Source organism: Oncorhynchus kisutch, linkage group LG30, assembly GCF_002021735.2.
Source record: "Oncorhynchus kisutch isolate 150728-3 linkage group LG30, Okis_V2, whole genome shotgun sequence".
In the NCBI taxonomy this organism is placed as follows: Eukaryota; Metazoa; Chordata; class Actinopteri; order Salmoniformes; family Salmonidae; genus Oncorhynchus; species Oncorhynchus kisutch.
Window position 1 is genome coordinate 25,954,172 of NC_034203.2, and position 15,179 is coordinate 25,969,350.

The 15,179-nt window shown below is 46.7% G+C and overlaps 1 protein-coding gene across 1 annotated transcript in view; it reads right to left on the reverse strand.

The window, feature by feature from the left end:
• The window catches only part of LOC109875122 (solute carrier family 22 member 23-like), an 81,444-nt gene that overhangs the window by 26,399 nt on the left and 39,866 nt on the right, over nucleotides 1-15,179 (reverse strand). The window contains exons 4-6 of the mRNA XM_020467331.2: nucleotides 10,248-10,416; nucleotides 8,860-8,987; nucleotides 605-707 (exon numbers count right to left, since the gene is read on the reverse strand). Coding sequence (XP_020322920.1) covers nucleotides 605-707; nucleotides 8,860-8,987; nucleotides 10,248-10,416 — 400 coding nt within the window. The remainder of the gene's footprint in view (nucleotides 1-604; nucleotides 708-8,859; nucleotides 8,988-10,247; nucleotides 10,417-15,179) is intronic.

Below are 15,179 nucleotides of genomic sequence, written 5' to 3' on the forward strand. Positions count from 1 at the left end.
CACAGCTCATGTAAAATTCATGGTCAGACTAGATTCAGGGGCACCGTGCACTGAAATAGCCAGGGCTGTGTCTGTCTGCATGTCTATAAATTACTGGGATAGGTGAGTGAGAAGGTGAAGCTTTATTCTTTAGGCCATCTGGCAGACATACAGACAGATGGACAGACAAACAGACGGACGGACGAACGGACAGAGAGACAGACCTGATAACAGCACAGACATACAGGCAGACCACAGACTGGTCAGGGCACTGAAATAGCTAATAGCCTGTCTATAATGACTGGTGAGTGAGGGAAGTGGTGAATTTTTATTCTGAAGGCAGATAGATAGACAGATGAATGGCTGGATGGACAAACAGACATGCCTGCTAACAGCACAGACAGACAGAGACAGAGAGACGGATGGACGGACGGACAGGCCTGCCAACAGCACAGAGGGCCACTGCTGGTCGATGCTGCATCGAGCAGACAGGTCCATAGTCCCATCATCACGGAACACCGGCCACTGCATTTAACACCCAGAGGCGTCTTACTGGCAGCTGCATCATGGACATGCACACGCACACACAGACACACACCGCCAGACACACAAAGAACATACTTACGAGTTCACACAGAGGACCACAATGTTTTTCCACAGGTTCCTTGTCCCCACCATCTTTACGATACAGGTCTTTTTGGGTTTCTTGTGAAGAGCGTTCTGCAGCTCTGAAACAATGAAAATAAGTCACAAAGGGCTTTATACAAGGTTGTACAGTCAACCACAGGGCTTCATCTAATTCCACATGATGGGGGTAGGTGAGGGAAGGACAATTTCAGCTGCACACTATGTGATTCATACCAACACATTTCATCATGTGACTTATCTCTTCCTGTTAGGAGACAGGTATGACGGGGGAAGGAGTGGGTGACTAGGGGAAAAGAAGACGAGTGAATGAATGGATAAATGAAAGAGGACAACGCCCCAGCGAAGCACGGATCACGACATGGAGCACGGATGTTTTGAAATATAATGGGTTGCTATGGAAACAAACCTCCACTTTCTGCATGTACACACACATATGCACGTGCACATTCCAAGTTTATCGCTCTATAAAATAATGGAGCTTTGAAGTCATCCTCTGGCCTAGCAGCATAGCCATAATCCCTCATCTATGATTGGCTCTTAAACGAGAGGCCCTTTTCAGGGGCTAGTTATGTTACAAGGCTACATAACACACGCACGCACACACACACGCACAACTGCACTGCCCTCAACCGCAGGTCATCTACAGAGGGTGGTGCGGACGGCCCAATACATTATATTTGTACTGCATTGTCGAGGGAGCTCGCAAGTAAACATTTCGCTGCACCGTTTATACCAGCAGTAAACTGGGTAAGTGACGAATAAACTTTAATTTGATTTGACAAACACCCGGAGGCTGCTTCTGGTTTTATTGTGAAGTGTTTACAGCTAAGAGAGCCAGGTGCACCATGGAAAGATGACACGAGCATAGCTCTACCACTACAGAGACAAAGAACGCTCTAGCTAGCTACACCCATAGATGCAGATGACAACAGGAGGACAGAGAGCTATGTGTGCAGGAGAGGAGAGGACGAATGGGACGACCCGGCTGACAGACACACTCTCTCATAAGCACACACTGCTCTAAAGGATCTCTGGAGGCTAAGAAAATTGTTGATTTCACATTAAGCAACTCTGTTTTACGATGTATTCGCACTGTTACTCTGAGTAGCACAGTAACAGAAGAATTTGTAAATGGTTATGCTTTTCCTCTGCCATATCATACCTGACAAGAAGACCTCCTAGGTAAAAGGGCACAGCTACAGTTAACTGCCAAAATAAAGGAAACACTTGAGTAAATGAGGTTTCTGGCGGCTCTGCTATGGTGTCGGGTGCCTTTTCCTGGCATGGTTTAGATCCACACAACCCTTAGAGGGCAAGGGAAACGGCAATAAATAGACAGCCATTCTGAGTGCTCACCTTCTGAGTGATCACCAATCATTTCGTTCCCGATGGGAGTGGTCTCTTCCAGGTCGACAATGCCGCCATCCACTAGACACGAGTGCTCACTGAATGAGACAGCGTTTCCCACCACCATCAAAACACCAAATGATGGAATTTCTAATGGAAGATCCCTCCAATAGGTTCCAGACACTTGTAGAATCTATGACAAGGCGCATTGAAGCTGTTCTGACGGCTCGTGGTGGCCCAACGACCTAATTAAGACACTTTATGTTGGTGTTTCTTTATTTTTATTACATGGGACAGAGAGAACATTTTACAGTTTTATAGTTAGTTTCCTGCAAATCTACACATTTTGTAATGGGGCTGAGAGAAATATGGAAGCTCCAAAGCAAATTTTCTGCAATTCTACACATTCTGCCATGGGGCTGAGAGACATTTCAGTTTTGAAGCTAATTTCCTTAAATTCTACATATTTTGCCATGGCTTATGCCTTGTTCTTATGTTATCTGAGAGACTCAAACATTACAACAAATTCAGTATTATTAGACACTTGAGAATTGTTTGTTTCTTTGGACAGTTTTGTGAGAATGACCCAACTATGTTGTTGACAGAGGTTATACTATACATATTTAGTTAACATAGTTAAGTCATTCTCACGAAACTGTCCAAAGAAACAAACAATTCTCAAGTGTCATTTTTCACAAAATGTTCTCTTGAATCACTGATATTAGGATCTGTACTTATCTATTTTGTATTTATTATTGTTTTTTTATTATACATTTGACCAAAATTTTTTCAAAAGTATCGTTACCGTCAAAGTACAAAAATGTAATAAACAAATTGTCACGACTTCTCCCGAATGTGGTTCCTCTCCTTGTTCGGGCGACGGAATTGTTTATTGTAAGTGCATGTGCACATTTATTCTGGTGTGCCACGGGTTTTGTACCCATTGATTGTTTGTTCTGATTTCCGGTGTTTTTTTGTTATTAAGCTGCTCCGTTGTAAACACAGTTTTTGCTCTCCTGCGCCTGACTTCTCTGTCGCCAGCACGCACCCCTTACAGAATTCCGGACCAACTTATGGAGTCAGCAGGAGCAGGTACCCCGGGTATAGGGGTGGAGGAGCGCGTCCGGGAGCACGCAGCATTGCAGTGCCATCTTGGCACCGCCATGGACTACGTTGTCCAGACAATGGACCGCTGGGAGAAACAAGGAGTTCTACCAGCACCTCCATCAGCACAACCGGGGTCTCCACTATTCGCCCCCCGTTCTCCTGGTCCCAGTGGGATTTGTCTCTCCCTTCCCCAGGAATATGATGGGACAGCTGCGAACTGCCAGGGGGTCCTGTTGCAGCTAGACTTATACCTGGCAACCGTCCACCCGGCTCCTTCGGGTCGTGAGAGGGTGTCCGTCCTCGTCTCGTGCCTCACCGGGAAAGCCCTGGAGGGGGCCAACGCCGTGTGGAGAGAGGGAGATGCGGCGTTGTAACAGTTTGAGGAGTTCACCCGCTGCTTCCGGACAGACTTCGACCACCCGCCCGAGGGTTGAGCGGCGGGTGAACGCCTCTTCCATCTGAGGCAGGGGACGAGGAGGGCCGAGGAGTTCGCCCTGGAGTTTCGGACCCTGGCTGCCGGCGAGGGATGGAACGACAGGGCCCTGATCGACCATTATCGCTGCAGTCTGCACGAGGACGTCCGTTGGGAGTTGGCCTGCAGAGACACCACCCTCACATTCAACCAGCTGGTGGACCTGTCCATCTGGCTGGACAACCTGCTGGCTACCCGCGGACGTTCAGATCGGGGTCTGTTGGTTCCATCCCCGCGCACCCCTCTCCGATACCAATGGAGCTGGAAGGAGCGGTGTGCAGGGAGACCGGAGGGGGTTCCATGCACCATCTGAGGGCACGGTTGGTTCCTCTGGGTATCGGGGCAGCAGGCGGGGCGCTCTGGCGTCACCCCAGATGAGCCGGCACCATTCTCACCCAGAGCCCTCTGTTGTACATATGTTTTTGTATGTCACTCTTTCTGAGTTTTCCCCGCATTCCCAACATAAGGCGCTCGTCAATTATCAATTTTATTGATAGATCGTTCATCCATAGTTCAGGAATCCCCATTCTTTCCGTGGCTGTGCCCTTCAGGGTTGATTAGGGAGGGTCAGGGTTGATTAGGGAGGCCACCGCTCCTCTGGGTATGGTGACGCCGGGGGGTCACAAGGAGAGAATTAGTCTCTTCCTCATAGACTCTCCTGCGTTTCCCGTGGTGCTAGGCCTACCCTGGTTAGCTTGTCATGACCCCACTGTTTCTTGGCAACGGAGGGCTCTCACGGGGTGGTCGTGAGAGTGCACAGGGAGGTGTTTATGGGTTTCTGTTGGTGTTACCACGGTGGAAAGTCCAGACTACGTCACCACTGCGCGCATTCCCCCTGAATATGCCGATTTGGCTCTCGCCTTCTCTAAGAAGAAGGCGACTCAATTACCACCCCATCGACAGGGGGATTGTGCGATAAATGTCCTGGTAGACTCTGCACTTCCAAGGAGTCACGTGTATCCTCTGTCACAAGCGGAGACAGTGGCTATGGAAACATATGTCTCCGAATCCCTGCGTCAAGGGTACATTCGTTCCTCCACATCACCCGCCTCCTCGAGTTTCATTTTTGTGAAGAAGAAGGATGGAGGTCTGCACCCGTTTATTGACTATCGAGGTCTAAATCAGATCATGGTGAGGTATAGTTACCCGCTACCTCTCATCGCCACAGCGATCGAGTCAATGCACGGGGCGCGCTTATTCACCAAACTAGATCTCAGGAGCGCTTACAACCTGGTGCGTATCCGGGAGGGAAACAAGTGGAAGATTGCATTCCGTACCACCTCAGGGCAGAGTACCTCGTCATGCCGTACGGGTTGATGAATGCTCCATTAGTCTTCCAAGCCTTTGTAGACGAGATTTCCAGGGACATGCACGGGCAGGGTGTAGAGGTGTATATTGATGACATTCTGATATACTCCGCTACACATGCCGAGCATCTGTCCCTGGTGTGCAGGGTGCTTGGACGATTGTTGGAACATGACCTGTACGTCAAGGCTGAGAAGTGCCTGTTTTCCAGCAGCCCGTCTCCTTCCTAGGGTACCGCATTTCCAACTCAGGGGTGGAGATGAAGAGTGACCGCATTGTAGACTCCCACCACGGTAAAGGAGGTGCAGCGGTTTCTTGGGTTTGCCAATTACTATCGGAGGTTTATCCGGGGTTTTGGTCAGGTAGCGGCTCCCATTACGTCACTGCTGAAGGGGGGCCTGGTGAGTTTGCAGTGGTCGGCTGAGGCAGACAGGGCTTTTGGTCACCTGAGGGCTCTGTTTACCTCGGCTCCCGTGCTGGCCCATCCGGATCCCTCTTTGGCGTTCATAGTGGAGGTGGATGCGTCCAAGGCTGGGATAGGAGCTGTGCTCTCTCAGTGCTCGGGTACGCCACCGAAGCTCCGCCCCTGTGCCTTCTTCTAGAAGAAGCTCAGCCGTTGGCTGTCGTAAGGGCTCTGAGGGCGTGGAGACATTGGCTTGAGGGGGTTAAACACGCTTTTCTCATTTGGACCACCGCAATCTGGAGTACATCCGGGCAGCGAGGAGACTGAACCCTCGCCAGGAAAGGTGGGCCATGTTTTTCACCCGTTTTGTGTTCACCCTTTCCTACAGACCAGGCTCCCAGAAAGTGAAGTCAGACTCATTGTCCCGGCTGTATGACACAGAGGATCGGCCCATGGATCCCACTCCCATACTCCCAGCCTCCTGCCTGGTGGCGCCGGTAGTGTGGGAGCTGGACGCAGACATTGAGCAGGCGTTACGTGCAGAGCCCGCTCCCGTCCAGTGTCCTGCTGGGTGTCTGTACGTCCCGTCTGCTGTCAGTGACCGGTTGATCTATTGGGCCCACACGTCACCCTCCTCTGGTCATCCTGGGATCGGTCAGACAGTGCGCTGTTTGAGCGGGAGGTACTGGTGGCCCACCTTAGCTAAGGACGTGATGGTTTATGTTTCCTCCTGCTTGGTGTGCGCCCAGTGTAAGGCTCCTAGGCACCTGCCCAGAGGGAAGCTACACCTCTTACCCATTCCACAGCGGCCTTGGTCGCACCTGTCGGTGGGTTTTCTTACCGATCTCCCCCCTCACAGGGTAACACCGCAATCCCGGTCGTTGTGGATCGGTTCTCTAAGTTCTGTCGTCTCCTCCCTCTGCTCAGTCTCCCTACGGCCCTACAGACTGCGGAGGCCTTGTTTACGCACGTCTTCCGGCACTACGGGGTGCCTGAGGATATAGTGTCTGATCGAGGTCCCCAGTTCACGTCTAGGGTCTGGAAGGCGTTCATGGAACGTCTGGTTTCACCCCGAGAGTAATGGGCAGGTGGAGAGAGTAAATCAGGATGTGGACAGGTTTCTGCGGTCTTATTGCCAGAACTAGCCAGGGGAGTGGGCAGAGTTCGTGCCCTGGGCCGAGATGGCACAGAACTCGCTTCGCCACTCCTCCACTAACCTCTCTCCCTTCCAGTGCGTACTGCGGTACCAGCCGGTTCTGGCGCCTTGGCACCAGAGTGAGACCGAGGCTCCTGCGGTGGATGACTGGTTTAGGCACGCGGAGGAGACACGGGAAGCTGCTCGTGTTCACCTTCAGCGGGCTGTGCTGCGCCAAAAAAAGAACGCAGACCGTCACCGCAGTGAGGCCCCGGTGTTCGCACTGGCTCTCGACCTAAAACCTGCCCCTCCGCCTGCCCTGCCGGAAGCTGGGTCCGCGGTTTGTGGGGCCATTTAAAGTCCTGAGGAGAGTGAACAAGGTTTGTTATAGGTTACAGCTTCACCCCGATTACCGTATTAACCCCCTGTTCCATGTGTCTCTCCTCAGGCCGGTGATGGCTGGCCCGCTCCAGGAGTCTGGTGCGGGAGGTTCCTCCGCCCCATCTGGACATCGAGGGGGCCCCGGAATACACCGTTCGCACCATACTGGATTCGATGCGTCGGGCGAGGGGCCTTCAGTATCTCGTGGAGTGGTAGGGATACGGTCCGAAATTATAGAACTATTATCAAATGAAATCAGACTTTTCCCAATTTGAGCTCTTTAGCGGGGTAAAGGGGGTGTTTGAGAATAAGAACCTCATTCTGAAGGCATATAAGCAAATACATTAACTTGACTTGTGCTCATCTAAGGACTTATCCTCTAGATGATGCATCATTGGTGAATAAAACTTTATTTAAAAACTGAAGCTTTTTTTTAAGCTTTTACAGGAACTTGAAAAAGTGTCACGGTAATGAGATGTCCACAGACACTGTATGTATGTAATATATATTATAGCTTCATGTAAACTTGAATTAGTATACCATTCTTATGATTTATGAACAAACTTTTTTCTCTCATTTTTTTATGACCCGATAATTGTATCTGGACACATTTTGGTAATGAGGATTTACAGTGAAAATGTAGAAAATTCAAGCGGAAATGTAAAGTGTATTTAAAATAAGACACGTTCCCAAAAACTAGACATCTTAGACCTCAGAATGATGCATCATGCTTTTGTAACTCAATTTGCTACAGACATTTTAAAACTGATTTCATGAGAAGCATTCAGTCATCTCTTGTCCAAACTGCAGGAATCTGGCCTGGCTATACTTATCCATTATCCAGACACTAAGGTAGAGGTCAAAGGGATTGACCTGGTCCCATCTGTTGTCTATGAGCGATGCCTCTCCCTTTCTCCTACTGCCCCGCTCCCTCTAAAGGCCCTAATAAACCGTGTTGGGGAAACTACTCTGAAAATATAGTTAACCAAGCTACCAATAAAGCTACCCTTAAGAAAAATATAGTTTACTTAACTAAAGTTACTTAGAAAAAGTAGTTCACAACATCCAAACTACTTTGTGATAAATTATCCTATCTAAATCTGAAATGTCATAGAATACACATTGCAAGAACAGATCACTCTGGAGTCAGATGTTAACCGAATGTATATTTATCCTATTAAACACAATGTTTGAAGTGAGAATTAGGCAGAACTGATTTTTTTTGTTGCCAAAATGTAGTATGTAGTTACACTAGCTACACTGCTACATGGCAAAAAAAGTAAGTAACTACTGAAAACGCTACTGGATTAGAATTTGTTCCACCAAGCTACTGCAAAATGTAGTTACATTACTAGTTGAACTACTTCTAGTTCACTACTCCCCAACACAGGTAATAAAATGAATTAGGGTCTGGAGGGTCGGGTCCATGATGTCACGGTGTAGGTTTACTACCCTGCCGAAGATATACCTCCACCCCCAGGAGAGAGGGCTGTTACTATGGTAACCAGGCAGAGAGGAAGGAAGGGGATCTCCCTCGTCAGTCAAGATAATCCATATAGACTGTTGACTGAACAACAGGGACCTACACTACTGAGCCTGACCAGACCTTTCTGTCTCAGAGAGAATCTAACATTGGCATTATTATACTGTATGCTTATGGCTGCGTTTACACAGGCTGGCCAATTGTGATATTTTTTCCACTAATTTGTCTTTGACCAATTACATCAGATGTTTTCACACAATATCTTTTTCAGAGCTGATCTGATTGGTTAAATGACCAATTAGTGAAAAAATAGATCTGAATTGGACTGCCTGTGTAAACACAGCCAGAGTTTTGTTCAAAGTATTCAAAGTTAATAGATAGTGAAAATAATGAAAAGGAACTAGAGACTATCCTAACTGTCCTTGCTAGAGATATTGTCTAAGAAGAACCTTTCACTTCAGGGGTCAACAAACATTTCACTTCCAAATAACAACATTAAACCCATAGCAGAGGAAAGAAATGAATCCAAACCAAAGACAAAACACTTGGGCTAATTAGATAGTGTTAATTACAGTAATAATTACAATAGTGATCTCTACCTGTAAGGATGTGGTCAGTGTCCAGCTCGGGGTTGACCTGGTTCTTCTTGATGATGTGTCCCATGATCCACTTGGAGCGGCCGTACTGTTGAGTGGCCAGCAGCCACCGCAGAGACTCGGGGAAGATCCTACATGGAGACAAGACAGAACACTCTCTAACTCTCTCCTCAATAAAATATGAACCGCTGAATCAAAATGAAATTAGTACCTATTTTTTTCACTGGGATTTAACGAGAGGCTGATAGGAATCTCAATACATCATTCTCCTCCTCAGGCTCTGTGGGAATCCCTGAGTCTGAAAAGTGTGTGTGGCCATGTGCATATGTGTGTGTATGTGTATATCCATGACTGCTTTCTAGCGGATTGAAATTTGGATTGAATCTGCCTTTAAAATGCTTTCATAACTTGTGGATATCAAGTCCTTTGTTAACGTGTGCAATTTGAAAGGAATAAAAATGACAAGAGCTGTGATTCTCAAGGATGAAGTAAAACCCATAGGTTTCTTCCCCTTGATCTGTTGGCAGCTTTCCCAGCAGTCAGGTATACAGTGTGAATACAGGGTAAATCATGGTTCATTCATTATTATTTATTACCCAGGCTTTAAAAAGACCAGCTGTATTAACATGTACAGTAGAGCTCCTTTGAAGGCTCTTAAACTATAAAGATGATAGGAGATTAGGTATACCTAAATAAGAGGGAAACACCGCTGGAAAAACCCAAGAAGCTTCCCTCTGATTCTATGCATATCTGATTAACCTCCAGTGTCTGGGGAACTACACCGATACTATTTCACTTCCGTGTGCTCCCATGTCCCACTGGCCCCATACTAATTTCATACATACAGTGTTTTACTAGCTATATTGTATTTACTTCGCCACCATGGCCTTTTTTGCCTTTACCTCCCTTATCTCACCTCATTTGCTCACATTATATATAGACTTATTTTTCTACTGTATTATTGACTGTATGTTTGTTTTACTCCATGTGTAACTCTGTGTTGTTGTATGTGTCGAACTGCTTTGCTTTATCTTGGCCAGGTCGCAGTTGTAAATGAGAACTTGTTCTCAACTTGCCTACCTGGTTAAATAAAGGTGAAACAAAGAAGAAGAAGAACATACATAATATGAGCATTGGATAAATAGAACCTACATTAACATAAAGCAGAAACCAATCATGAACTGTAGTGTAAGATAATTGGGAGTAGCACCTAATCAAGTGAATTAAATCAGTATTTTCTATCTAAATGGGATCACCTGTATGCATATAATAAATAGCTAAATATATCAACACTGAGCTGCTAAATTGTAGCAGGTGTTGAAGTATAGCCTGGTCCTAGAACAGTTTTGCACTTTGCCAGAGATGGGGAGTAAAGTAGCTGTTGTCCTCACCAGATATAAGCCAGCATGAGGAGAAGCGGGCAGATGATGACAGCCTGCAGAACCTGCCAGTCTCGACAGACGTATGCCATCCCTGGCATCAGGAGCTGCCCGCCCAGCACCACGAAGCTGGCAACCATGGTCATGGAGAAACGCCAGGCTGGTAGGCACAGCTCAATCCCTGGTAGAGAGAGAGGAGAGAGAGGTTAGCTTACATGGACCCACAATACAAATAGACACACATACTCTGACCACAGACACAGTTCCATCTATGATAGAGAGGGTGCAGAGGGAACACAAGGTCAACAATGACACTCCCACACATACACGACTTGACAGAGAGAGTGGACAGAAGGGAGAGGGGTCGACACTACAGTTCCACTACACAGCTCCATCCCTGGGAAGGAGACGAGTTATCCTGATACCGATGACCCTCCAGTATTGTGAACATTATTGTCACATTTTATTTTTTAAATGTACCTTTATTTAACTAGGCAAGTCAGTTAAGAACAAATTCTTATTTTCAATGATGGCGTAGGAACAGTGGGTTAACTGCCTGTTCAGGGGCAGAATTACCTTGTCTAGAACTGATTCTAAATGTATGACTGATGCTACTGCATAAACCTGCATTCTCATGCAGAGAATATGGGTCTATTAGTCTATTTTAGCTGAAGAGCACTGACTCTTCCATGGCTAGGACACAACACAGTCCCTGTCCTGATCCGACTGAACCAAACCTATTGCAGTGAAGTAATGAGGGTCTCCTTCTACAAATTTCTTCCCAGTCACTTTCAGAAAGTCTTTGATTCATTTATACAGACATTAGCATGCATGCCACCACCACGCTAGCCGGCAGAAACACACAGAACTCAGCCCCTTAGCAAGCTAGACACTGCGGCAGCATAGCATAGCATAAAATAGGCTATATCAATCTTATGAAGCTGGTGAGTGGTACTGTACTGCAACAACTGTTCCCTTTCCTTCCCTTGTCTTTCTCAGTCTTTTGTCTTCCACTCATCACTTTATATCTCCTCATATTTAAATTTTTACTTGTGTTTTTTATTTTTCTCAGCTCCAACTGGGTCTTTCGAGGTGACAGGCCCGGCATAATACACTGTCAGCAGGCTGCAACTGCACCCCCGAGGAAAAGGCAGGAATTTCAATTAGCATCTTCCCCCCCTCCTAGCTAGTATGAATAATGCTCTGTGTTCACGGGACAGTAACGCAGTTGGAACGACAGAGCTAAGACTGAGGAGGAGGAGGAGAGCGGAGAGTGGTGAGAGAGAGGGAAGAGAGGAGAAGGAGTGTTGGGTTTGGTGTAACCTCACCATGACACTGTGACAGTAACGCAGCTGGAACGACAGAGCTAAGACTGAAGAGGAGGAGTAGAGGGGAAGAGGAGAGGGGAGATGTGTGGGAGAGTAGGGAGGAGAGGGGAGAGGGTTAGGAGGGGAGAGATGAGAGGGGTCAAGGTGGGAGGGGAGAGAGGGGAGCGAGGAGAGGGAGTGTTGGGTTTGGAGTAACCTCATCCTGATTCTCTGTGGGAGTTTTGTGAGTAAAGTCATGGGTCACTGGGAATAGCATGGGTTGGTGTTATGTGGTTTTGTGAGTGTGTGAATCGAACATATGAATGTACTTACAAAACATTCTACAGAAGTACTATGAGCTCCTTACTCCAGCTGACCCTAATCCTCCACATCCCTCCTGATCAGCAGTCCCACACTGCCCTGCACCGGCCCCAACCTCCAACCATCAGCCCAGGTCCTGCCCTGCCTGCTGACACAAATCCCAGCGCTCAGGTGATGTCACACACAAAGCACTCACAGAAGGCCACAATGGCACAGGAGTGATATTCAGGTGACCCACGGGTGACCAAAAAGGAGTGACCAAACAGGAGTGACCAAATGCACTAAAACAGGATTCTGTTAACACACATGCCACATGATGACAACTGACAAGACTTATCTAAAGCCATGGTTCTGGACAGCATTGGTACCAAGGAGTAGCCTAACCATCAAAAGCCATAATCTGCCAAAAGCCTCTGGTTTGCAGCCTCTGTTCATCAATCCAACACAGTGTGGATTCTGGAATGGAACATGCAACTTCAAGAACATAATGTCCAGTGAGTCAAAGAGGTTCCATTGTACTGAGAACATTACAGTATCTGACCACTAGGGGCCCACAGTGATGTTGTTTCCCTGTGACCAGTGGGTAACACACCACACTGACCTTTCCCCGGCAGTCACATGATCTCCTCATGGCCCCATGCCATGTCGTCACCCCGTGCCTCTCCCCCTGCTCCCGGCCACTGGGTTTATGTGTTCCCAGCCAGTAAACAGCTCCAGGGCCCGCTCCTTCTAAATACAGTAAAGGTGTGGTGGTAGACATATTACACTGTACAGCTATAATGATAATTCTTAAAAGGATTGTAGATAATAAGACTCAGAATACTGCTTCCTGTTTTTTTCTTAAAGAGATTGTACAAATGGAATAATGTGTGTGCAACCATGTGCTCAATATCCAGAAAGGTTGAGACTGAAGAGTGACTGTGTGGACGTGTTTATCTATGCCTCTGGGGACCAGAAGTCAACAAAGAAGGATTAGGGTTAAGGTTAGGGTTAGGTTTGGGGGTTAGAGTTAGAGTTACCGTAAGGGTTCAAGTTAGGGATTAGGGAAAATAGGATTTTGTGTCCCCACAAGGTTAGTTGAGTAAGACTGTGTGTATGTGTGTGTGTGTTTGTGTGTGCGCACGCCTGAGTGAATGTGTGTGTGTAGTAGGCCTATCTCATTCTTTGTGGACTTTAAGTGAGGCCACACTCATTGATCAATACCTTATCTTAAACTTAACTGTAAGGATCAATAGGCTATGGGTCCAAGGCCTCTGAGGAATAGAGGCATGTTTAGGTAACAACTTTACAGTAATACTACGTTGATCACTACTTCCAAAATGTCATGACAATATTTGCAACTTAGAACTTTGCCTGCTGAACGTGGATGAATGTGTGTGAGTGTGCACGCACATGTAAGTTTGCTTGTGTCTCTGTACTAAAAACAGACATTACTATCAACTCAAAAAGGATGTATCTGCGGTTTAATCATTACTACAAACAGTTGCTATTCTATTGGACAGACTCAGGTAGGTCCCTCTGGTAGGTAGGTCCCTCTGTTTGCTGAACCTATCCAATAGAAACGCTAGTTTTCGTCACAAAATTGTTTGTATTAGTGATTACACCCCAGCTCTACTAGTCCCAGATGAGACCCCAGACAGACATAAAATACATCCAGTCAGTGTTACACAAACACAAATAATGACAAAATAGCACCAACAAAACCACAGTCATCAACCTGGTCCAAACAGTGGACGGATTAGGTGTACCGTTGACTCCCTACACCATGAGAAGGAAAAAGATGCACAATGCAGTCTGATGCTATGCGGCCCTGCTCTGTTGCTTTGGACAGTGGGTAAATTACACTTATCCAAAGGGTGTTGTTATCTTATGTTGTGAAAGCGTGAGTTATTTGAATAACACTGTGTCTGCAAAATTGGCCTACTACAGTATCAAGCTATGGAAAAAAGGTCCCCATCCATCCACCGCACTGGGACTTCTGATAGGGAGGGCTATAGACCCCCAGGAGTGGATGGGGGCAAGGGGTGAGAGATAGGGATGGAGGGATATAGGGGAGGAAGGAAAGGAAGTTTGCCTAGCAGCCGGGGAATGTACACTCAGCACAAAAGTGAACTTTACCCTGCTCAGAGGAAGCACTGAGTGTGCATCTTATCTCATGTATCTAGACACAGTAAGTGAGGGAGTGGGGTAGGACAGGATTCTGGGAGAGAAGGAATTCTGTGAATCACCCACCCAGTCATAGATTCCCTCCTCTCCTCTCATTGGAGAAACTCCTCAATTTCTTCCGCCTAGACATCATTCTCTGTCTCTCTGAGAAATAGGGCTGATCTCAGCAGTCATTTGTCTGTAGTGCTTCTACATCTGCATTGCTTGCTGTTTGGGTTTTAGGCTGGGTTTCTGTATAGGACTTTGTGACATCGGCTGATGTAAAAGGGGCTTTATAAATAAATGTGATTTGATTTGACTAGGTGATCCGTGTTTAGTTAAGCCTGGGTCCAACATGCCTTCATTATAGGTCTCTAACTGATCCTAGGTCCTGAGGGTGACTGAGCACAGTGCAGCAGGCTGTGGCTGGTGTCCTCAGGAAGCCATATCCATACTGGATGAGGGGAAATGAAAAGCTCTTCTCTATAGCAGAGAGATGGACAGTGTCTGCTAATGTGAACAGGCCTGAGTGATACATCCACCCAGATAAAGACCCATTGACAATCAATTAAAACGTAGACAGGTAGATAGAGAGAAAGATAAACTGATATTGAAGCTACAAGGATCCAAGACTGGTGAAGCATGGACTTAGTTCAGTCCTACGTACTGCAGCAGGAAGGGAAACAGAACTGGGCCAAATCCTGTCTGAATGAACCAGCTTTACTCCCCCACCACCAGAGGGGAAACAGACCAGGATAGAGCAGGGAAAACAGGGGGTACGCTGCCATCTGGCTCACATGGAAGAGAGGCTACGGATATGACCTATTACAGCTATGTAGTCTTTAGAGTTGATTAGTGTTTTCCTGTTTTTCAGTTCATACAGTATCTCTGCCGTTTCTATGTGCAATGCTAAATGTATAGCAATGTCTCTGTGATAAATGTATAGCAATGTCTCTGTGATAAATGTAAAGCAATGTGTCTGTGCTAAATGTATATCCATGTGTCTGTGCTAAATGTATAGCAATGTGTCTGTGCTAAATGTATAGCAATGTCTCTGTGATAAATGTAAAGCAATGTGTCTGTGCTAAATGTATAGCAATGTGTCTGTGCTAAATGTATATCCATGTGTCTGTGCTAAATGTATAGCAATGTGTCTGTGCTAAATGTATAG